The sequence below is a fragment of the Leptonychotes weddellii genome, chromosome 7 (genome assembly GCF_054177405.1).
Source record: "Leptonychotes weddellii isolate Sample4059 chromosome 7, ASM5417740v2, whole genome shotgun sequence".
Taxonomy (NCBI): Eukaryota; Metazoa; Chordata; class Mammalia; order Carnivora; family Phocidae; genus Leptonychotes; species Leptonychotes weddellii.
The window spans coordinates 93,014,988-93,039,194 of NC_138375.1; the positions used below are offsets into that span (position 1 = coordinate 93,014,988).

The 24,207-nt window shown below is 41.2% G+C and overlaps 1 protein-coding gene and 2 pseudogenes across 1 annotated transcript; 2 read left to right on the top strand and 1 right to left on the bottom strand.

Annotated features, from left to right (window-relative positions):
* The first annotated feature begins 3,154 nt into the window (after positions 1-3,154).
* On the top strand, positions 3,155-3,339 carry LOC102742201 (cytochrome c oxidase subunit 7C, mitochondrial pseudogene; annotated as a pseudogene).
* Positions 3,340-13,750: 10,411 nt separating this feature from the next.
* Positions 13,751-16,516, bottom strand: CARTPT (CART prepropeptide). The gene is made up of 3 exons (XM_006738860.3): positions 15,601-16,516; positions 15,099-15,182; positions 13,751-14,201 (listed from the first exon to the last, which is right to left on the bottom strand). Exons 1-3 carry the CDS (start codon positions 15,757-15,759, stop codon positions 14,094-14,096), a joined length of 351 nt encoding a protein of 116 aa, XP_006738923.1. The 5' UTR covers positions 15,760-16,516; the 3' UTR covers positions 13,751-14,093.
* Positions 16,517-19,239: 2,723 nt separating this feature from the next.
* LOC102744331 (large ribosomal subunit protein eL19 pseudogene) lies at positions 19,240-19,895 on the top strand (annotated as a pseudogene).
* The last annotated feature ends 4,312 nt before the right edge of the window (positions 19,896-24,207 follow it).

The following is a 24,207-nucleotide window of genomic DNA, read 5'->3' on the forward strand; positions in this document are numbered from 1 at the left end:
TTGGTTTCAGCTCAGGTCATAATTTCAGGGTCATGAGATTGAGCCCAGGTCAGGCTCTGTGCTCAGCCTGGAGTCTGCTTGGAATTCTCTCTCCCTCTCCCTCTGCCCCTCCCCTACTCACTCTCTCTCTCTCTCAAATAAATAAATCTTAAAAAAAAAATGGAAGGTAAAATTGGAAGAGGGAACACAAGAGATGGCAGCATGATATTGGCCTTACAGATGGAGGAAAGGAGCTACAAGTCAAGGAAAGTGAGCAGTCTCTAGAAGCTGAAAGGGTAAAAAAAATGGATTTTCTGAATTGAGCATTAGACTCTCCCTACAAACATTATCCACACTCTCTTGTGAGTCATGTACATAGACCCTTATAACAAGCATTTCCCACAATCCCATTTCCTGTTCTTTTCTTTGTTTCTCTATTTCTCCAAATAAAGCAGAGCAAAAAGGTCTTGGTCTAGCTGTTGGTACACATTAAGCCTGTCCCTCAGGGACCAAAAGAAGCACAACATATCCTTGGCCATGTGCTTAACTCTAAAATGCTACATTTCCTCAGGTACCTTATTCCTCTGTCTTTGAAGAACCATTTGCAAGTATTTTCCCTTACAACAAATCAATTGAATTTCTATTATGTTCTGGACATTGTGCCTACCTCTGGGCATGCAATTATGAGCAAAGTAGACATTGTTCTTGCCCTTGGGAAGCTATTGAAAGAAATAGTAAATTATCACATAAAAAAGATAAAATACTTAGGCACTGTTTTAAGTACTTAACACACACTAACATTTTAATTTCTCAACAATCCTGGAGGTTATTATGTTCTATTTAAAGATGAGAAAAATGAAGTTCACAAGGGTTAACCATCTTGGCCAAGATTATCCATCTAAGTAGAAATGCAGTTAGGATTCAAACCCAGGCCATCAGTATCTAGATTTTGTGTTCTCAGCCTTTTCAATGTATTACCTCTTCATGATTCTAAGGAGATAGTTCCAGCTGGAACACACACAGGGGACAGCCTCTTGCATAAAGTTCAGGAAAGAAAAAGGAAAAAAAAAACCCCAAAGACTTGAACAATAAACAGAAGTGGTAAATTTCTTCCCATTTTCTCCTTTACTCAAATTTTGTGGGGGCACCTGGGTGGCTCAGTTGGTTAAGCAACTGCCTTCGGCTCAGGTCATGATCCTGGAGTCCCAGGATCGAGTCCCGCATGGGCTCCCTGCTCAGCAGGGAGTCTGCTTCTCCCTCTCCCGCTCCCCCCTCTTGTGCTCTGTCTCTAAAATAAATAAATAAAATCTTTTAAAAAAAATTTGTGAAAAATACTAATAAAGTTAGAAACGAAAATCTTTTAAAAAGAAAGAAAGAAAACTTCAGCACCCAGGACAGTGCTCATGCAACAATTTTGTTGGTTGAATGCCTGCTCCCTTCTCCCCACACAAGAAAAACTGCCAGTCTTCCAGAATAGATTCCGAATCCTATACCTACACTGGATCAAAACAAGCTAGTAAAACTTTTGGTGTAGTTAGCATTAAACACCTTCTTTGTTTTAATTTGAGGCACCCTATTTGAGAGTGTACTTCCAGATGCCTAACTGATCCTTTTGGCTAATCTGCCAGTTGTTCAGATGCAATAAGGAAGCTCCTCTGTTATTTCCCACAACATCTGGAAACAAATCCTACAGAGACCTGTCACAAACACACAGAGCCTAGGAAATTACGCAGACTTTCCTTTATCCTTTGTCATAGCTAACCTGTATTGAATACTTGTGTTCAGGTACTGTTCATACATTTGGCTCCTTTAGTCCTCCTTGGGTCAACAAGACAGATCAAATGGGAAAAAACTGCCTTCATGGTTACGAAGAGTCATGATCTGAACAGGTAATCCATGGCTATATGAGACAACCTCATTTTAGAGGATTATGTCCAGTTCTTGGTGCCACATTTTAAGAAAGTCTCCACCTGTACTAAGAACACATCTCAGTAAAAGTAACACTGTATCCTAGCTGAAAGAACAGACAGGCTAAATTAGAGCCACATTAGCAGCACACTGACATTGATATTTAAACAGAATCTTTACCTGCCTTAATTTTATCTGATTATGCTTACATCTACCTCCTCTATCTCTGCAAAAGAAGAGTTCAAAAACATTCAAGACAAAACACCCACCCCCGTTGTATTTATGAAATATGGTCTGTCTTCACTGAGACTGCAATGGAGGAGAAATTACTTTTCCCTTTTCCTGAGGGACATCATTAGCATAGTGATAATTAACAAAAGGCAGCAGCCAGAGTTTGGTAAATTATTAATGGTTTCAATCATCCAGAGGGCAGAGAGGCCATGTGTGCAGTTGCCCTTGGTGACAGCGTGAGAGTGCTCTGGGGAAACAAGGATAATGGACAGAAAACCAGAGCCGGCGTGGGTGTAGCCTGCATGCACACACAGGTTCAGACTTTCTCATCCAAATGGAACAGGTTTTCATGCAGAAGTATTCATAGATCAAAACTGAGAGCAAGTCCCTCTGGCATATGGCGAATATTATCAGATTCTCCTTATACCATGGCTAAACAGAAATTAGGTCTGGTCCCAAGGAGCTGTGGAAAAGTTGAGGGGGAGAAGGTCGTGGGTCTTTTATAGCAACCAGAGTTTGGGGGTGAGAGGGTAAAATTGAGAACTCAGGAGATCAATGACAAAAGTGTAGTTGGAGAGTATATGCCAAAATAGGTTACTAGAGCCAAAGTGTTGGAAACAAATGGCAGAAGCTAAGATACACAGACAAAAGGAATCATAGGCAACCTGAAAAAAAGAGTGATGATGCTCTTCACAAATTTCCAGGGAAGGGAAATTCAAAGCCACTGTAGGAATCTTTCTCTTTCCATAAGTTTACTTGTATGGGCCCCACTTAAACAGAGTCTTCTTGTTACCTAAGATCATAAGCTCCATGAGGGTGGCAATTTTGACTGTTTTCTTCTCTGATGTATCCCTAGAGCCTAGCACAGTGCCAGACACAGAGTAAGTACTCAAAAATATTTGTTGAATGATGAATAAAGGGATGAATAAGTGGATACAGCTATCTTACCATGTTAGGTATTGGATGAAAAAGAAGTACTGAGGCCATTTCTTTCATCTTGGGTCTCTGTGCCTTTCACAGAACTTCCAACAACACTATGTTGGGACTGAGCATCTGGGGGTTCGCAACCTCGGTGGTCCATAGGAGCCACTGTGAGGAGGCCCAGGGAAGAATTTGCCATTTTTAGTGGAAAACAAGTGGCAGTTACTAATTATGATGACTATGCACTTTGGATCTGGATTTGCTGTACCTTTTGCTTGACACCAAATGCTTGAGAAATAAAGATGTTTTAATTAATCCATTGAATAGATGTGAAAAGGAACATTGTAAGAGGTACAATCTCTTTGAAAAATGGATCGAACTCTTGAATTCAACATACTCAGTATGTTTGTAAATAAACTTATGGCATAAAAAAAAGAAGTACTGATAAACATTTTTCAAAAAAACCACATCAACTATTACTTTGAGTAACAAAGAATTTACTGAACAATTCACTGGAGATCAGAAAGAGAGTAGAAAAACACACATTGGATTTATAAATGTGAATTTGGTTGGTGGTCATGATAAAAGTAGTTTTAATAGAGGGTTAAGAACATAAGTCAAACTGGGGATGCCTGGGTGACTCAGTTAGTTAAGTGTCTGCCTTCGGCTCAGGTCATGATCCCAGGGTCCTGGGATCCAGGCAGCATCAGGCTCCCTGCTCAGCGGGGAGTCTGCTTCTCCCTCTCCCTCTCCCTCTGTGTGCTCTCTCTCTCTCAAATAAATAAACAAATCTATTTTTTAAAAAAAAGAATGAATGGGGATGTATACTTCCAGGATAACTGGTGCCTTAAGTTCATACCATGAAGTAATCCCACAAGGACAGAGAAAATATAAAAAGAAAAAACTTAAACAATATAGCCAGCCTCAAAAAGGAAGCTAAATGTCCCAATGGGCCAAAATGCAATGTCATGAACAGACCCGAGGCTGAGAAGTTGCTCGACTCAGGGTTCAGAAGCTGGAAGTGGCAGCTACAAATTTGGCTCCTATGCGGTAAAAGGACTAAAACTGCTCCAAAACAGGGGTTGAAGTGAAACAAGCTAAATTGTTTGAAAACAAGCTAAATTTGTTTTAATTGCTGCAGATGACTGCCTGGGTCTATAGCTTATTGGAAGTCATAAGCCCAGGGAAGGAGGACAGCTCTATGGCCTTGGAAACAGCAACTAAACACCCCACTGGCTGAATCCCTGAGTTGTTGCTTGGAAAAGAGCTAGCAGGAAAATTGCCCAACCATCTGACTATCTCTGATCACCACAGGCCAGGAGACCCAAACCAACACTGCAAGGCTCTGGAGCAGAAGCCCAAGGCACTTAGGAGAGGCAACACAAAAGATTACTCAAGTGCTACTTTGATTTTTAAATTTAGCCTTTAATTAATCAAAACTACAAATTCAAAAACTTAGCCCTTCTTTGTCCTATTCTTAGATCTTTTTATATCCTTCCTACCTAGATTTAAAGTAAGCCCAACTGGGAGTGCCTGGGTGATACAGTCAGTTAAGCATCCAGCTCTAGGTTTTGGCTCAGGTGGTGATCTCAGGGTCATGAGATTGAGCTCGTCCCCCCAACACCCCTCCCCACCGTCAGGGACACTCAGTGCAGAGTCTGCATGAGATTCTGAGATTCTCTCTCCCTCTGCCCCTCCCGCTTGTGCACTCTCTCCCTAAAATAAATAAATAATCTTTAATTAATTAATTAAGTCCAACTAGAATCTTTCATGTCTCATCTTTCTCCAGTCATAGTTTTGAGGTCTTTCAAAAATCAAGAAACTGAGTTAGTAATCAAAATTGCCCACTGACAAAAAAGTTGACCAAACCTCCACAGATAATTCTTCTTTACAAACTGCTTCAAAGGACCAGGAAAGCAGAGGGGAAACAAATTCTTTAATGTATTTTTTGAGGCTATTTAGCCTACTACCAAAATCAGATGACAAGAAAATAAAATTACAAACCAGTCTTTCTTAGAAATACAGACATAAAGGTTTTAGTTTATATATTAACAAATCAAAGTTAAAATGTATTATAAAATATGTCATAACTAAGTAGAGCTAATCCCATAATAGGGAAAACACCATTAGAAAATCTGTCAATAAATTTACCATGTCAAGCAGACAAGGTGAACGACCAAGCAGCACAGTAAGAAAGTAGTATTCAGGATATATATGAAGAACTTCTACAAATTGGTTAGAAAAAGACAAATAGCCCAACTGAAAAATAGGCAAAGTACATGAAGAGACAATTCACAAAAGAGAAGATATAAATAAATATAAAAATATGCTCATCCTAAGTAGTCAAAGGTATGCAAATTCAAATAACAATGAGATATCATTGGCAAAAATGGTATCTGATTGGCCAAAAAAAATTTTTTTAAGGTTTTGTTTTTTGTTTTTTTTTTAAGTAATCTCTACACCCAACGTGAGGCTCAAACTCACACCCCCGAGATCAAGAGTCGCATGCTCATCTAACTGAGCCAGCCAGGTGCACCGGGTTGGCAAAAATTTTAAAGATAACCATTCCAAGCATGGGTGAGGTTGTGAAGTACACCACTGGTAGGAACATAAACAGGTACAGCCATTTTAGAGAGCAATCTGGCATTATCTAGTAAAGCTGAAAATAAGCATATTGTACAACCTACCCAGCAATTCCACTACTGGACCCTAGGTAAACCTACCCAGCAATTCCATTACTAGAACCTAGGTAAACCTATACAAAGCAAGATGGAGAGACAGAGAAACATGTGGGTAAGGAAGTAAGAGAGAGACTGAGAGAGGAAATGACTCCTACTGGCTTTGGGCATCCACTTCCTTACTACACACCTATATTTCCTGTCTTCTGATTATCTTATAATAAATTCCCCCTCTAGACATAAATTCATTAGGATTGGCTTATATATATTTTTTGCCACCAAATGACATCTCCTAGATAACTTGAGTCAAAAAGGAAATCGGGTGCCTGGGTGGCTCAGTTGGTTAAGCGACTGCCTTCAGCTCAGGTCATGATCCTGGAGTCCCTGGATCGAGTCCCGCATCGGGCTCCCTGCTCGGCAGGGAGCCTGCTTCTGCCTCTGACCCTCCCCCCTCTCATGTGCTCTCTCTCTCTCATTCTCTCTGTCTCAAATAAATAAATAAAATCTTTAAAAAAAAAAAGGAAATCAAATTTTAAAATAGAGTAAAAGGAGATTGAAAGATAAATAAAACATAATCAAGGAGGGTTTACTTCCACCCAAACACTTTTCAAGGCAATCTCCCAAACGAAGACAGCTTGTCCTAAGAGGGATTCTGTTGGATAGAATGTCCTACAACTTACCAAATACAGATTGATTGCTTCACTGAATTTTCATTTGGTCACCAAAGGAATAGACAAGTCATTTTACCATTAAGGCTTCCATCTTTTCATTTCTAAAATGAGATTTAATTAAATGACCTCAAAGTTTCCTTTCAATTCTGAAATTCTGTGACCAAGCCCAAGATTAAGACCATGTATAAAGTAGGTTTGTAAGCTATACAGTGAGAATCACAACAAACTCCTAATAAACCCACAAAACCCAACTGCTCTGGAACCTTGAGGCTGACACTATAAATCATGAAAGACAACGAATGGAATGTATAAAGTAGAAGCTCAGCTGAGACATGGGAGCTCAATCCATCAGAAGTGTGGTTTTAAGACTTTAGAGCCTTAAAATATTTGCTAGTATAAAGTTCCCGAGTTAAGGGGTACCTGGGTGGCTCTGTCGGCTAAGCATTGGACTCTTGATTTTGGCTCAGGTCATGATCTCAGGTCATGATCTAAGGTCATGAGATGCAGCCCAGCCTCAGGCTCTGCACTCAACAGGGAGTCTGCTTGGGATTCTCTCTCTCCTTCTCCCTCTGCCCCTCCCACCACTCCCATACTCTTGCACTCTCTAAAAAATAAAAATAAATTTAAAAAGTTCTCAAGTTAAGAATGTTCTCCAGTTACATGTTTACAGAGGTTTTCAGTCTTTATGAAGCCTGCTTATGTGTGCCTCCTTAGAGAGCCCCAGCTGGGTCCTAACCACCAATAAAAATTGGGAAATGAGAATACAAAAGGAAACAAATCACTGTGTGGGGAAGCAACTAATGTATATAAATTATATACATGTAATTTATAATATGTAATTATATTTATATCTTATAATTATATATTATAATGGTTAAAATATATTTAAAATATACAAATAATTTTTAAACCATATTTATAATTTATAATTATAATTATATTAATTATATATGCTATGTTACATATGTATTATATCTAATTATATATTTACATATATAAATTTAATAATTATAGTTATATAAAAATATGTAGCTATATATAACTTATGTACTTATTTGATATCAGTATACATTTATAATTTAAATAGAACTATAATATATAAATGTAATATATATATATATAATATGTATGTATATAATTTTAAAGCAATTTATCTTCAAATTCCAAATGCTTAGGGCTCATCAGAAGATAATTTAGTGTTTAAGAAATCCAAACTTAAAAAAAATTGAGGTGATTTTAGATTTATTCTTTCTTGGTAAGGCCTGCAGTTCGAGTAAAGCCAAAATCAGTTTGGGCTGGAGCATATTTGCTTTATTTCACAGTTGCTCAAACACAGAAGATTAGATGTAATCAAATAATATAGAATGAAGCCTTGAAATATTTGAACTGGAAAGGGACTCTTCAATGTGTGCATGTCTGAGGTCCTGCACAATTCCGTGACTTGCTTAAGGTTACACAGCTAATAAGTGGCAGAGCCATGACCGGAAACCAGGCTTCCTGCTTCCATTGCAGTGCTACCCTGGGCTTGCCTCCCTCTGCTAAAGCCACATCTGCACTGGAATCTAGAACAACCTAGAGAAGCTCCAGGTCCCTTATATATTCACACCCTCACTCTCCTCCCCTGTAAGCATCCATGCCTGTTCCCTTTCTCTGATGTATACCATCCTCCCAGCCTAGCACACTCCTCTTTTCGTAAATCTCCCCAAGTCCAACAGTTTCCACACCTCTAGATTTTCCAAACCAGTCAAAATTCCCCCAAAGTTCTGACATCCCAAAACAGAAATGCCCAATTTTATTTTGCTAATAGAAACATTAGGAAAACAACTGCCATCTATTTCCACTAACATTTCATAAAAGTTACTTTAACACTGAAAACATAAGGTGTATACACCTGAAAGAAATGAAATTTATTACATATAAAGTGTACCTCAACAGAGGTATATAGGTATGCTCTTAAAATGTAGGTATGCTGAACTGGGAATTAAAACAATTAGAGGGGCGCCTGGGTGGCTCAGTTGGTTAAGCATCTGACTTCGGCTCAGGACGTGATCCTGGGGTCCTAGGATCGAGCTCCACATTGGGCTCCCTGTCCTTCTGCCCCTCCCTGCCACTCATGCTCTCGCTCGCTCTCTCTCTGATAAACAAAATCTTTAAAAAAATTAGAAACTGAATATATTTAGCTTTGATCTCCCTGCCCCCGTGCCATTTTGCCATAGATGAGGGAAAACACCATCACACACAAGAAGAGTTTGGGAAAACTGCTTCAGACTCTTCCTGGACAATGCCTCCTGCATCCTTCCTGTCCATCCACGCTACCCATATCCATCCAGGCTTTCATCACTTCTTTTCTGGACTACTGCAGTATATTCCTGCCTACTCTTTCTGTGCCATGTCCTCCTCTCTGGTCCCTCCTTTCGTGTGGTATCAGAATGAGCTTCCTAAAGCACAGCCCTGATCATGCCCTACAGCTGTCAGGAATAAAGCCTTGGCCGCTTCACCCACAATCATACCCACCCTTATCTCCTTGTTTACCATTTTGTACCTCATGTTCTCAGCACTCAGGCTATTTCTTTTTTTTAAAGATTTTATTTATTCATTTGAGAGAGAATGAGATAGAGAGAGCATGAGAGGGGGAGGGTCAGAGGGAGAAGCAGACTCCCTGCCGAGCAGGGAGCCCGATGCGGGACTTGATCCCCGGACTCCAGGATCATGACCTGAGCCGAAGGCAGTCGCTTAACCAACTGAGCCACCCAGGCGCCCCAGCACTCAGGCTATTTCTAACTGCATTCTTTTCCTTACACACTTTTTTTTTTTTTTTTTTTTTTTAAGTAATCTCTACACCCAACATGGGGCTCTAACTCATAACCCTGAGAACAAGAGTTGCATGCTCCACTGACTAGCCAGCCAGGTGTCCCTTCTTGCACACTTCCATTCACACTATTTCCCACATCTTAAACAAAATTTCCCCAATATTCACATTTTGAAATATTACACATTCTTCAAAGAATACTCAAATGCCACTTATGTTTACAAGCCTTGATAATTCACCTCTATACCCTCTAAATTCATCTTCCTCTCTGTCTAGTACCTAACATATCATGTCTTATGATGAATTTGTCATATTATAGTAGAGGTTAGGCTATCATCAGTTTCTATACTGTGTATATATAATTATTAAATAGAAAATTTCTTCTCAACAGATCAGTTTATATCCTACTTCCCTTGGAAAACAGAAGCCATGAAATAACTACCCCCAACTTCTGCCAACACACATATTAAAATCCCCTACATCTTCACATGTCATGTGCTCTCCTTCCTTCCCAAAGCTATCTTTTTCCTGGCTCTGAATCCCATCCTCCCATTCCTGACAAGAGCTTCACTTCAACAATTACCGCCTCTTTCTTCTAAATGTTTAACCTCTTCCTTGTTGCTCTTCCTCTTCTCAGTAGTTCAGGGAACACCAGTTAGAAATATTTGCATAGGGATGCCTGGGTGATTCAGTCGGTTAAGCATCTGCCTTCAGCTCAGGAGCCCCACCCACATTGGGCTCCTTGCTCAGTAGGGAGTCTGATTCTCCCTCTCCCTCTGCCTGCTGCTCCCCCCTGCTTGTTCTCTCTGTCAAATAAATAAAATCTTTATTTATTTTTATTTAAAAAAAAAGAAATATTTGCATAAACTATTCTTAAACCAAAACTGTTGTGCTGATAGACCCTCTAGACTGGAGACCCTGAACGGAGCACCTACATCTACAAAGGCAAAGGAAACAAGTTATAAACACACATTAGCCAGGCAAGAGAGAATTATATTTAGACACCCACCCATCAGTGAAATAAAGAACACTGAAAGCTGATGCCAGAACCACCACCCTCCTTACTCTCAGCCTTGCTTTCCCTTGAGATATTGCTGATCTACGAACATCTGTAAGTTCCACCTGGTCAAGGCAAAAGTGTACACCTGAGGGGCCCAAAGACTTATTTCCTGGGAAAGCCACTTGGACCTCATCTGGTATTCATTTTCTAAGAGTCCACAGCCTCAACATGTCAACATAAATTCATAGAATTCATAGATAAATTCATAAAGTTTATTATGGCTTATAATTTTTGCTTATTATCTATTCTCACCAAAAGACTATAAATCACTTGATTGTAAACTCAAGAACAAGGATTATGTCTCTCTTCTTTATCATTATGTTCTCAATACCCAACACATGGAAGGCACTCAAAAAAGTGTAGCATGAATGGGACTATACCAAAAACAAGCTCAATATTGCAGTGGTTCTAGGGTAGGAAGCTTCGCAGAACAATCTGAGGATCTTATTTAAACTACACAATCCTAAATAGTCTCCCCTGTCAAAGAAAAACCAGAATTGGTCATTATAGCCATAGAAATAGATTTTGTTCAAGACTACTTCAATAGGGGAAAAGAGACTTCAGTACAGAACAGGGCTCAGTTCCTAACATAGCATGGGCAAGTAAGAATTTATAGCCAAGAAGTGGATGGGAAATTACTAATGGGAAACATCAGGGGTCAGGGAAATTCAAGATAAACCAGCCTAACGGGATCTTTGCTAAAGACAGGTCAAAGTGCCCAGACATCACCTGGGGGATGGTGGAAGATGAGAGGGATGTGGGACTCTTGATAAATTGATTTATCAGGATTCTTGCTGAAACTGGATTTTATAAGGGAGTGCATAGATAGGCTCAGAAGGAGGTTCAAGAACCTGACTCAAGTCTGGTCAAGAAAGAATCTTTGTCAATAACCAGAATCCGATGTACCATTATCAGGTTTGGGAAGGGTGTGTGGGTACCTAGGTATAGCATGTGTCCCTCACAGGCCTCCAGATTCTAGCAAAGAGTGAAGGGTGAAACATCAGCAATTACTGTAGGAAGGGCAGTGGTTATGTGTAGTTGAGACAAGTCCTCTAGTAACTTTCACCTATCACCTCTAGACCATGGGAGAACTACTGTTCTAGAAACACCATTCCTATGCCTGTAACGTTCTTCAGATCTTTAGATGTAGATACTTGCCAACTCTTATACCCCTGATCCTTCAAGCCAATCTCAGAAGATCTCTGGGGCTCATACATGGTGACTGCACATGGATAACTACTTCTTTTATTAAAATTTTAAAAATATTTAACATTCTTATCCTCTACCACAGAGACCTTCAGTCATTAAACATAGTAAGGCATTCTATTTGAACAGGAGGTCTAGGGGCAACTGGGTGGCTCAGTGTTTTGAGCATCTGCTTTCGGCTCAGGTCGTGGTCCCAGGGACCTGGGATCCCTCCTCAGCAGGGAGCCTGCTTCTCCTTCTCCTGCTCCCTCTGTGCTGTCTCTCTCTCTGTGTCTCAAATAAATAAAATCTTTAAGAAAAAAAAATGAAGAGGTCTAATACTGACAAAATGAGTAGGCAAGGTTACGTCTACCAAGCCACTTCAGATTAAATGTTGCCATCGTTAGTATAGAATGTCGTTACCACCATGAACTTAAAACCTGGATCCCCAGACCAAACTTTTGGAAAAACCCTTTCATAACCAGCCCACAGATTCCTCATTACCAATTACCCCTAAGTCCATGTCCTTTAGTCAAATGAAACAAGAAAGAATGGGGTGACATAGAAGTAGGGGTGACAGAGTTAAAGGGGTCAGAGTAGAATTCTTATTCCTGTCTTTGAACCACGAAGTCCTCCAGCATCTCTTCCTTTTGGGGAAACATTCCAGGCTGCGATAGGAAGCTCTTCTCAGTGTTCTCCTCCAGGGTCCTGCCTGTGCAGTAATCAATGATTAAAGCAATTTCCTGATCTTATTTATTTAGGACTGACACGAATGAGAACAGTTAAGGGGCTCAAGATCAGGATTTTAACTTAAATACTTTCTGGAAAAGTAGCAGACAATGAAACCATTAATGACCTCCTCGCAGTTTTTCAGGATTAAAATGTAACACATTTCAATCACAACTAAGCCTGTCAAAGAGGAATTCAAATAGAAATGTGACTCCCAAAAATACATCGGCCACCCAAGTGAGCTAATTTCTATTAAAGAAAGAAGTGCTTTCTGGGGAATTTGGGAGTCCAAACAACCTGTTCAATTGCCCAGAGTGTTATGGAAGCAAAAGGCAAATAAATCTTGGGAGTCAGAGGGATTAGAGCTGAAATCAGGATTTAGGATTATGTGACCTGACCAAGATGATTTCCATCATCTCTCCTGACCTCTGCTTCCTTCTCCAAAAAATGGTAGTAGTATCTATCTTGGAAGATTATTAAGGGAATGAGCCATGCTAATAGTAACAATGAAAATACTGCAAATAGCAATTATGTATGAGCATATTTTCTATCAGCATACTCTATCTCCCCAGGAAGCAGGGGAGGGATTTTCTTTCTTAATACTAATATTATGCAGGTGCCTCTTGAGTTTGCACTGGGAAACCATAAGCCCCTGTTTGTCTCCTGATGCTTCTTCTTACATGTTATTTACTCTGGTTTAAGCCCTTAGAAATGTGACCTCGGGTAAACACTCAGAAACATTTAAAGGCTACTAACCTTTAAGATTTTTATATTTCTTGAGTTGAATCTACCACCTATCAATTTTCATTTGTTCCCCTCAAGATAAAATCTTAAAAATATATAATCTTGGAAAAATTATTTGACAGAGAGGGAGAGAACACAAGTAGGAGGAGAGGCAGAGGGAGAGGGAGAAGCAAGCTCCCCCCTGAGCAGGGAGTCTGCTATGGGACTCAATCCCAGGACCCTGGGATCATGACCTGAGCTGAAGGCAGACACTGAACAGACGGAGCCACCCAGTTGCCCCATGCAAGATTGTATATTAAGTAGTGGGAATAAGTGGGTCTCCCACCCTTAAAACACCTAATACAGCTATTTCCCATCCTTTGGACAAAGAACAAGCCCCCAAAGAATCCATTTCTTATCAATGAATATTTTCTAATAAAGGAGTAGCCAAAACAAAAATTCCAATTTTTCAAACTGCTTTTAATGGAGCTAAAGTCTGAAACAATTTATCTTTTATTGTTCTCACTGTGAAAATTAAGGAGTCTACTAAAGGTTTTAATAAACGCTATCACACACACACACACACCCCACAGCAATCAAAGAAAAACAGTGCACAAAAGTTTGTGTGGCAAACTCCCAATTAATGATGAAAACTCCTTGGAGCCAAGGTGCTGTACTCCCAATAGGCTGCTATTTTTAAAATATTTCTCTTTGAAAACAACAGCATGATTAATTCCACCATTCTTACTTAAATTACTTATGACATAGAAACAATGATACAGTATGAGCAATTATTAAAAACACTTTATTATGTATAATTTGTACATGCTGCAATTTGTGTCATTTGGGGTCATCTTCCAGGTTGTGATGTCATCTACCAAGATTAACTAAATCTAATTTTCATCCGGCCACACCACATACAAAAATACAATTTTCAAAGCAGAAGTTCCCCTTCTTTACACAAAGAGTGTGTCAGATGAATAAGAAAAGAATACTTTGCACATGTATCAACACCATACAAGGCATTATCCTTCACACAGTAACATCTAATGTGTTCTTTTATTTGGGAACAGCAGGAAAAGAGCCCCTTAACCCTCAGAGGGAAATGCAAACTTTGTTGCTAAAGGCGAACTCCAGAGATGGTGTGGTCCTCTGGGGGAAGTAGAGGCAGTGGGGATTTATGGAGGCGGGTGGATGCCTCACAAGCACTTCAAAAGGAAAGAATTGCAGGTGGTTCCTCGGGGACAGTCGCACAGCTTCCCAATCCTCGCTCCTTTTCGCACTGCGCACCGCTCCCCAGCGTGGCACTGAAAACAACACAATGTGTGGTCTTCCCACAAAAGCAAACCCAGGCTCCCAACAGGCACATCTCCCCCATCAACACAATGTCTGCCTCTTAGGAGAGATAGATGGAACCTATCACTATCACCGGAGGTCTAAGTATGGTCAGACCTGAAACACAGCCTTAAAATTTCAGTGAGAACATAAAAAGAAAAAAACTTAAATTATTGAGCTCCTCCTACTTTATTCCACCTTTTATTTTGGGGGGAGGGGGTACATTTTCTAGCTCCCTTTGTTATCAAAAAGAAAATAATCAACCAGACATTTTTCTAAGAAATAAACAATAGACCTGTATTTTCTCACAGCCTCTGCTCCCTGCTTTCAGACTCCTCATCCCAAGGAAGAGGGGTGTGTGTGTGTGTGTGTGTGTGTGTGTGTGTGAGAGAGAGAGAGAGAGAGAAAGAGAGAGAGAACACGAGTGTGTGCATGTGTAATTCCCCAAGGAAAGTGACAAGCGGGGAATCAAGAATTTTGACCTTAAAACATAGATCAGAAAAACTGGCAGTGCTCCAGATGGCAAGAAGAAAATTAGAGGAACAAGAACTGAGTAGATTTAAGGGCTCTTCCAATTCAGAGAATTTTTCATGAAAGAAAAAAAGCTCATCTTCAAGAAATGCTCCTTTCCACACAGACCCAAGAGCTGGTTCCTGGCACCAGCTCTTGGATCCTCCGAAATGGCCATTCTACTCTTTGCCCTTAGAAACCAAGGGGTATGATTTGGCGGTGGAAAATAAAAGAGCCCACAAAATTCTGCAAACCCATTACCTGATTTAACTGCGTCCTAGGGAGGTCAATGTATAAGACTCAAGGTGGTATATTTCCTCTCAGAAAAACATGGGGAGGGGGTGATCCCAGAGCCTTACCATGGGGACTTGGCCATACTTCTTCTCATAGATCGGAATACTTTTAGTCTTGAGCTTCTTCAGGACTTCCTGTAGCGCTTCGATCTGCAACACATCGCCCCGGAGCCCAAAGTTGCTGCATTGGCTGCGATCCCAACCCAGGTGCTCACTCCCAGCCCTAGTTACAAAGAACCCGGGAACCACACGCACTCCACCCTGGGACTCCAAGGACAGAAAGGGACGTTCGAGGGGTATTAACTTAACGAGCACTGTCTCACATACTGACCGCAAGTCCCTTAGACGCTGAGGCTCCTGTTGCTCCGAGGGCCCGGGACAGGAGATTCACTCTACAAACTGCCTGAAGCAGTGGGCTCCAGACGATTTACAGATGTAAGCCTGGGCTTTACGCTCATCTCCCTGCACCCCGACTCTGGCAGTGGGGGTGGGGAAGGAGGGAAAGAAGATGGACGAATACAAAGGAAAGGACCGGGCGGCAGCCAAGGGGGATCCGGGAGATACCCACCAGCTCCTTCTCATGAGAGGCATCCTCCACGGCAGAGTAGATGTCCAGGGCTCGGGGCTGGAGCTCAGCGTCCTCCTGGGCCCCGGCGCCCAGCAGAGGTAGCAGCAAAAGCAGGGCGGCACCCAACAGGGCCAGCGGCCGAAGACGGGGGCTCTCCATGGTGCTGAAACTCGGAGCTGCTGTGGCACGCCACGCTCCCGCCTTTTATAGAGAGTCAGAGCCCGAGTGCAGGCAAGAGGGAGGGGGCGACGAAGGAAGTGGGTGTGGAGGAGGGTCCAGGTCAACCGTCTGTAGGCAGCGCTCCGCCACTGCTTGACATCAGTGCCCGCTGGACACCAGGCGCCCGCGAACGAAGCTCTGTGCACAGAGCTAGAGCAGCAGAGAACAGGGACCTTGCTCCCCAAGTGCTGTCAGCCCCGCGGCAAGGGACGCTCCCCTAGGGGCCAGAGCTGAAACGGAGGGGCGACAGCTGAGGGATGGAGGAGGGGGCTAGGAAATGGAAAATGCCTTCGAGCCAAGGCTTAGGCAGCAGAGTCCCTCCCCATTCCCTAGTAGCAGCAGCAGCAGCAAAGCAATCCACCTCACCAGCCCTGCCTTGCCTCTCACCCCAGCCCCACATGTGGCAGCAAGTAGGGGTGTTGCCTCCAGGCAGGCATGTTTGCTGAGCATTTTACTAGGCGCTCTGCGGGGTAGGGGAGGCCAATATAGTAAACATAACAAAGAGAAATCATGGCCTTCCCCAGGATAAGCTCTTCATGGAATCTATGTGGTAATGAGAAAAGAAGGCAAACAGACTAACTCCAATTCAGAGGCAGTGTGGGGAGCACAGAGAGCCCCATTCTGATTCCAGTCCTGGCTCCACCACTTACAAGCTGTGTGACTTTGGACAAAATAAATAACCTATCTGAGTATCTCTGTCTCTGCCTCTCTTTTGTAAAATTGGTATTTAAAAATGCACCTCACAAGTTATCAAAAGGAGGGAATGAGATGTGGTATGTAAAACTTCTGGCCCAGAGCACAATAAGCATTAAGCCTCCCTGCCTCTCTTTTTTGAACTGTGAGGCTGCCTAGGTAAGTGGCTGTGTGTAGTACCCCAGTTTTTCTTTAGGGCAAATTCACCATCCTCGGGATCCCCATTACCCACCACCCACTCCTGATATCCAAGAAGCCTGTCTAGAAAGAAAGCAAAGGGAGTGAAAAATCCAAGTCCCTGATTATAGAAATATCTCCAGAGATCAAAAGTCACTAATTAGCCAGGTCCTCAGTGACTGGGACAGACTGGTTTTTAAAAGGTCCTTCAGGAGTCCTTACCGCCTGAATGCAAACCAAAGTTCCTGTAGGTGAGGTGTTGGTTTTCCCTACTTAGACCTAGAGGCTTATCTTAATTGCCTGCCCACCTGGCTTCTTTCACCACACCTTTCTTTCAACCCCTTCTAGCTCCACTCACTTTTCTCCATCCCCATTACTACCACCCAGTTCTGGACAATTGCCCCAACCTACATTTTGCCTACCTCCAGCTCCATCCCATTTTCTCTTGCCTTCCTCTAATCCATAACTCACGACAACCAGCCAGAGCATTTTTACCCTTAAAATACACTGATGGCTTCCCATCTTCCTAAGCACTAAATCTAAATTCTTCATCCTGACTTACAAAGTACTACATGATCTGTACCTCCTTTCGCTTTCGAGTCCTACCATTCTGCCCCAGGCCCCTCCACTCCAGCCTCAGCAGCCTTCTTTTTGGTCCTCTAACAGGTCAAGCTCATTCCCATTTTGAGGCTTTTGCTTCTTAGCTTACCTGGAAAGGTCACCCTGCATTTCTAAATAGTTGACTGCTCCTTATCATTTAAATCTCAGTTCAAATATCCTTGACCACCCAATCTAGAGTATCCACCAATTTATTATCCCACAGATTTATTGCTTGGCAGGTGATATGGGTCACTGGAATAGTTAATACATAATATGTGTCTGCTTATTTCATTTATCAAGTATTTAATTGTTACTCAAATGCACCCTGGAAAGCAATTCAAGAAGTAATCTCTCTCCTGATGAGTAGCACACAAATTAGCAGCATCAAAATATTTTTCCTTAAAATCAATCTAACTTGAAAAATTAATCTAATACCTCCCTCAGGTCTGCCTTTTACACATACCTTTAGATTCTATACAACAAAACTTTAGTGGCAGCACATTTTACTTTTTAAAACTTACAGAGACATATTGGCACTCATCGTAAAATTGATCTCCAGCAATAAAAGCATTCTAAACTCCAGAAGGAAAATAGCCCTAAATAAGGTTTTAGTTCATGCTTCCACAAAGATGGGGATATTCCCAATGCAATAATTTCTCTCATACTGTGTTCTACCCAGACACAAATAATAACTTTCCTTTTGTGCTACTTCTATTGAAAAATACTCAAAGGTTCAAATCCTACTGATGTAAGATTGGTGCTCATCTTCATGTAAGCAGGATATTACATTTAGTTGACAGGTTTGGAAAGGGACCCTTAGACAATCCTGTGAAGCAAACCAGGGGTATCTTGGTCATTTAGATATCACAATGCTTTTTTCATCTCTGAACAGAATTATTTGATAACCTGTCTTTAGGAAGCATGTGGTACAGTAAGACATAGGCCATTTTCCTCTTGAGACAACTTTTGTAAGTGTGAGATGTCCTACAGTTCTTACATCATGCACTGTGAGGAGAATTTATATATTCTTGCTAATTTATAATGACTCCATTAGAAAAGAAAAAAGTCCACCTTTGATGCCCCCAAGCAAGTAAATAAAAATTTGTAATTGGATTTAGTTACTATTTCTCATCTCAGATATAGAAAAAGGAAGCAGATCATCTCACAGAATAGAAGCAGTGACCAGCTTGTATCCACGGAGATTTACTGCAGACAAACCTCTCAACCACTCCCCCTAAGATAAACTAAGATTCTAGTACTTCTCTCTCCCTCCCTTCTTCAAATTTTGAGTCATTCCTTTTCCTGTATGGACCAAAATAACACTTGGTCTTTTGGATTGTCATATTGTTCAAATACCAAACTACTTTGTTATCTATTAACCGCCTTTCCATCCTTCTGCCAACCAAGTCTTGTTCAACAGTAAAACTTCCTCAGTTTTGGCCAGGAAAACAAAAGCAAAAATAAACAATTGGGACTGTATCGAAATAAAAAGCTTCTGCACAGCAAAGGAAACAATCAACAAAACTAAAAGACAACCTACGGAATGTGAGAAGATATTTGCAAATGATATGTTTGATAAAGGGTTAGGATCCAAAATATAAAAAGAAGTGATACAACTCAACACCCAAAAAACAAATAACTCAATTTAAAAATATGAAGACATGAACAGGTATTTCTCCAAAGAAGAAATACAGATGGCCAACAGATACATGAAAAGATGTTCAACATCACTCATCACCAGGGAAGTGCAAATCAAAACCACAATGAGATATCACCTCATACCTGTCAGAATAGCTAAAATCAAAACACAGGAAACAACAAGTATGGGGCAAGGATGTGGAGAAAAAGGAACCCTCTTGCACTGTTGGTAGGAATGCAAACTGGTACAGCCACTGTGGAAAACAGTAGGGAGGCTCCTCAAAAAGTTAAAAATACTTTCCTTTTATCAATATGGCGGCAGCCATAAGTAGACTTAGGCTTCAGAAGAGGCTTGCTTCCAGTGTCCTCCGCTGTGGCAAAAAGAAGGTCTGTTTGGACCCCAGTGAAATCACCAATGCCAACTCCCATCAGTAGATCCAGAAACTGATCAAGGATGGGCTGATCATCCAGAAGACTGTGACTATTCATTCCCAGGCTCAAGTACCAGAAAATCACCTTGGCCTGCCACAAGGGTAGGCATATGGGCATCGGTAAGAGAAAAGGTACTGCCAAGACTCAAATGCCTGAGAAGATGACCTGGATGAGGAGGATGAGAATTCTGTGCGGCTGCTCAGTTAATACCTCGAATCTAAGAAGATTTACCTCCCCATGTATCACAGCTTGTACCCGAAAGTGAAGGGTAACCTGTTGAAAAACAAGTGTATTTTCATCAAACACATCCACGAACTGAGGCAGACAAGGTGCACAAGAAGCTTCTGGCCCACAGATCTAAGACCAAGGAAGCATACAAGCACCGTGAAGAGCTGCTCCAGACCAAGGAGGAGGAAATCATCAAGACTCTATCCAAGGAGGAAGAGACCACTCTTTTGTCTGTACACAGTGGCCTCAGCAATTACACAGATCAGTTACTCAATAAAGCAAACCTTTATCTGCCTCAAAAAAATTAAAAATAGGGCACCTGGGTGGCTCAGTCAGTTAAGTGTCTGCCTTCAGCTCAGGTCATGATCGCGGGGTCCTGGGATCGAGTCCTGTATCGGGCTCCCTGCTCCTTGGGGAGCCTGCTTCTCCCTCTGCCTCTACCTCTCTCTCTCTCATGAATGAATAAATAAAATCTTTAAAAAAATAAAAATGGGGCACCTGGGTGGCTCAGTCATTAAGCGTCTGCCTTCAGCTCAGGTCATGATCCCAGGGTCCTGGGATCAAGCCCTGCATCAGGCTCCCTGTTCAGCAGGAAGCCTGCTTCTCCCTCTCCCACTCCCCCTGCTTGTGTTCCTACTCTCACTCTCTCTCTCTGTCAAATAAATAAATAAAATCTTAAAAATTAATTAATTAATTAAAAAATGGAATTACCATATGATCCAGTAATTTAACTACTGGGTATTTACAGAAAGAAAACAAAAACACTAATTTGAAAAGCTATATGTGCCCCTGTTTATTGCAGCATTATTTACAATCGCCGAAATATGGAAGGAGCCCAAGTGTCTATTCCTAGATGAATGGATAAAGAAGATGTGACACACACACACACATAGTAGAATATCACTCAGCCATAAAAAAGAATGAAATCTTGCCATTTGCAACAACATGGCTGGATCTGGAGAGTATAAAGCTAAGTGAAATAGGTCAGTCAGAGAAAGTCAAATACCTTATGATTTCACTTATATGTGGAATTTAAGAAACAAAACAAGCAAGCAAAAGAAAAAAGAGACAAAAAGAAAAAACAAGCAAAAGAAAAAAGAGACAGACTCTTAACTATAGAGAACAAAATGACAGTTACCAGAGGGGAGGTGCTTGGGTGGGGTGCCTAAAATAGGTGAAGGGGATTGAAAGTACACTTACCATGATAAGCACTGAGTAATGTATGGAACTGTTGAATCACTACATTACACACATGAAACTAATATAATGCTGTATATTAACCATACTGGAATTAAACTTTTTAAAAAACTTCCTCAGTTCCATTGACTTCTTATTTTAAAGTGTTTCTCTTTACTTGTGTTCACTGCACTTTCCTCCAGGTTAAACATAGCTTTATTTTCTTTGGTACACATTAATAATCTCTTAGTGGCACACTTTTCATTTCTACATTCCACCTGCCCTGTCTCCAGAAGAGAAATGATTGACATTCATCTTCTATTTACTGACTTTCAATCCATAGTCTTTCAAAGGAACTGATGCTCCTTCTGTTCTAACCAAACATCTTTATCACTATTTGGAAGAAAATAATCTGCAAATAAAGGACACTTGGAGTTGATGCTCAACTGGGAGGTGCTGGATATGTAGGAAAGACTATGTGCTTTACAGACAGCCCTTGAAGGAACAAAGCAGAGAAATTAGACAAAGCTTTCCACTAATTTTTTAAAGATTTCGATTTAAAAACTTTCAATTTCAGGGTGCCTGGGTGGGTCAGCCGGCTAAGCACCTAACTCTTGATCTCAGCCCAGGTCTTGATCTTGGGGTCGTGAGTTCAAACCTCATGTTGGGGGGCGCCTGGGTGGCTCAGTCGTTAAGCGTCTGCCTTCGGCTCAGTCGTGATCCCAGGGTCCTGGGATTGAGCCCCGCATCGGGCTCCCTGCTCCGCGGGAAGCCTGCTTCTCCCTCTCCCACTCCCCCTGCTTGTGTTCCCTCTCTCGCTGTGTCTCTGTCAAATAAATAAATAAAATCTTTAAAAAAAAAAAAGCAAACCTCATGTTGGGCTCCATGCTGGGTTGGAGCTTACTTAAAACAACAACAAAAAACAACTTTCAATTTCAAGGCTTTCAATTTTTTAAAAATCTCAATGTTCAATATGTTCACAGCACTGCTAAGTACTATGAGGACTGTGGAGATAAAAAAAAGACACAGTTCTTGCCCTTGATTTTTGAGTCTGATCATACCCATAAATACCTAGAATATAACATCTCAGTGAGGTAATCGTCCTAATAGAGGTAGAGAAGCCCCAAGAAGTCAGAAATTAATTCCCACTAGTGAGAGAAAACGTCATGAAAAAATGGTATTTGAGCTGCTGGGTCTTAGAGGGTGGGAAGAATTTCAACAGTAAACATCCCACTCTGGATGTATGCTAAGTCATGGAGACAAGGACATCTGGGGAAACTGAGTGGCCTGGGATGCTGGAGGGTACGGTACATAGACCATGTAAAAGGTGGGATAACAAGACTGGAAGAGGGAGTAGTAGAGCATAAAAGGGAAATTCAGAGCAGCAACAGATCATTCCAAATTTGGCTCCAATGAGCAAGAAGTAGAAGCATAGGTGAACCCAAAGGATTCCATCTTTAAAGTAGTAATGCTAAAAGCAAGCTTTTTTATCTAAAGGTGTAGCCTAATAAAAGTAGACCATGTCAGATATAGGGAAGTATCAGTAATGAAAATATACTTGCCCCAGGACAAAGAAATCTTTGTCTTGTTTCTTTCGCACAGCACACCTGGAGTGCAGAAGGAATGGCACGCCTAGCTCACACTTCCTATGCCACAGGTGTCCCATCTCCTCTAACTTTCCTGGATCCAGAGCTCCTAAGCTTGTAGGAAGCGTAGAATTAGTACTGAAACAGCAGACCAGGATGCCCTAAGAGATGAACTATATGACTTAACAGAGAAAAACTTGAATCCTTCAATGACTGCTCATTGCCTACAATTTCAAGTTAACTTCTCCGCATGGTGTCAAAGTTTCTGTTTGATCTTGGCCCGTATTTCCAATCTCCTTTTCCTCCACTCTCAACCAGTTCTAGCAGATAGCTTCTATTTTATTTAGCAGATACACCATACTTATTTCTCACTTTTGCACTGAATGAGAGGAATAGACTAGGTTAAAACAGATTTCTCACTCATCTTACATGTGTATCAGGGTTAATGAAGTACTGTGTTCATCATGGTCACTCAGGGACCAAGAATGACAGAATAATCACCAGGTCTGACATTGCTGGTTGTGTTCTGGGAAGAGCTCTAGAAAGTCTTGAACAAGCTATTAAAAGCTTTGGCCCAGGAATCATATTTCACTGGTTTCCAACTCATTAGCCTAAAGAACTAGTCAAATGGCTCAACCAAAGTAAAAAGGAGTGTAGTGTTACCATGCCTAGAATGCACTGACTACCACGTGCACTCTGCATGTTCATACCTCTGCCTTTGTCCATGCCCTTCTCTATGCCTGGAACATCCTCCCATGCCTTGAATATCTAAAAAGCTCATGTTTCAAGACCTATCTTATCTGACACCTTCTTCATCCACTGGTCATCATACCACCAGGTTTACCTTGCCTTTGTTTCCATAAACCTTTATACATGTATTCATTAAAACACCCAACATGCATTATATTATATTATCATATGTCTATCTCACTAGCTAGACAAAGAAACCCTCGATGGCAAAGAATACATCTAATCACCTTGGTACTCCCAGTATTTAGCATGGTACCTGATACACAGATGAGGAAAAGAAAATTAGGTGCTATGAAATGAAAGATAATACTCCGACACTAATTCGGTGACCATGCAATCATTTACACAATTTATTACAGAAGACGTTTATTGAGCAATTTAAAAGCACTGCCAATTTACTATCCGAAAGCACCATTATTACCCTCTCATCAGGGAAAAAGTATGCCAGAGAGGGATAAATTTTTTTCACAGGTAGTCAATTTCAGAAGTAGGATTTCTGGGGTACAGACTCTGGCCTCTCTCAACATTTCCTCCAACAATAAGGGCATTTCAGTTGCAAAAAGGAAAATTTACACCAAGTACAAAACATGTTCTGTCACTAGGAAGAAGGGTATTGTCTCCATAACCTTGTCGTGGACTTCTTCAGTCGTTTTCCCACATACTCCCTATGGAGCAATATGGAAAAAAAACTGGGATAAGATCAAATCCTAAAGAATCTTGGGAAGTATAAAACCTCTTTCTGATCAGCAGTCTCCGGACATGGACAGGACTCCTATGCTGGGTAGGGTTTGGCTTTGATGGCATCTAAGGTCACTTTTACAGTAATGATTCTGGGATTCTTCTATGCCTCCTTGAGAACTCATTGAAGTGAAATCTATTTCTTTTGACATAAACTATAACCTCAGGAGAAAAAGAATACCATCTGGCATGATCCAAAGAGGCAGGGCCTAAGGGCAAAAGTATATTTTATAGGAAAATGGATCCTGAACATGTCCCTCCTTTATTCTTTAGGTAACCTGCAGCCCTGATATCTCTCTACTGTGCATCAGCAGAAGTTTAATCTGGTTCTGTTTTTACAAAAGATCCATCATGTTGGCCTGGCTTACCA

Coding starts and splice junctions, on each gene's coding strand:
- CARTPT (XM_006738860.3), bottom strand. CDS start 15,759: ATGGAGAGCCCCCGTCTTCGGCCGCTGGCCCTGTTGGGTGCCGCCCTG. Junction 15,183..15,600: donor CCTCTCATGAGAAGGAGCTG/GTGGGTATCTCC, acceptor GATGTGTTGCAG/ATCGAAGCGCTACAGGAAGT. Junction 14,202..15,098: donor AGTATGGCCAAGTCCCCATG/GTAAGGCTCTGG, acceptor TGTTGTTTTCAG/TGCCACGCTGGGGAGCGGTG.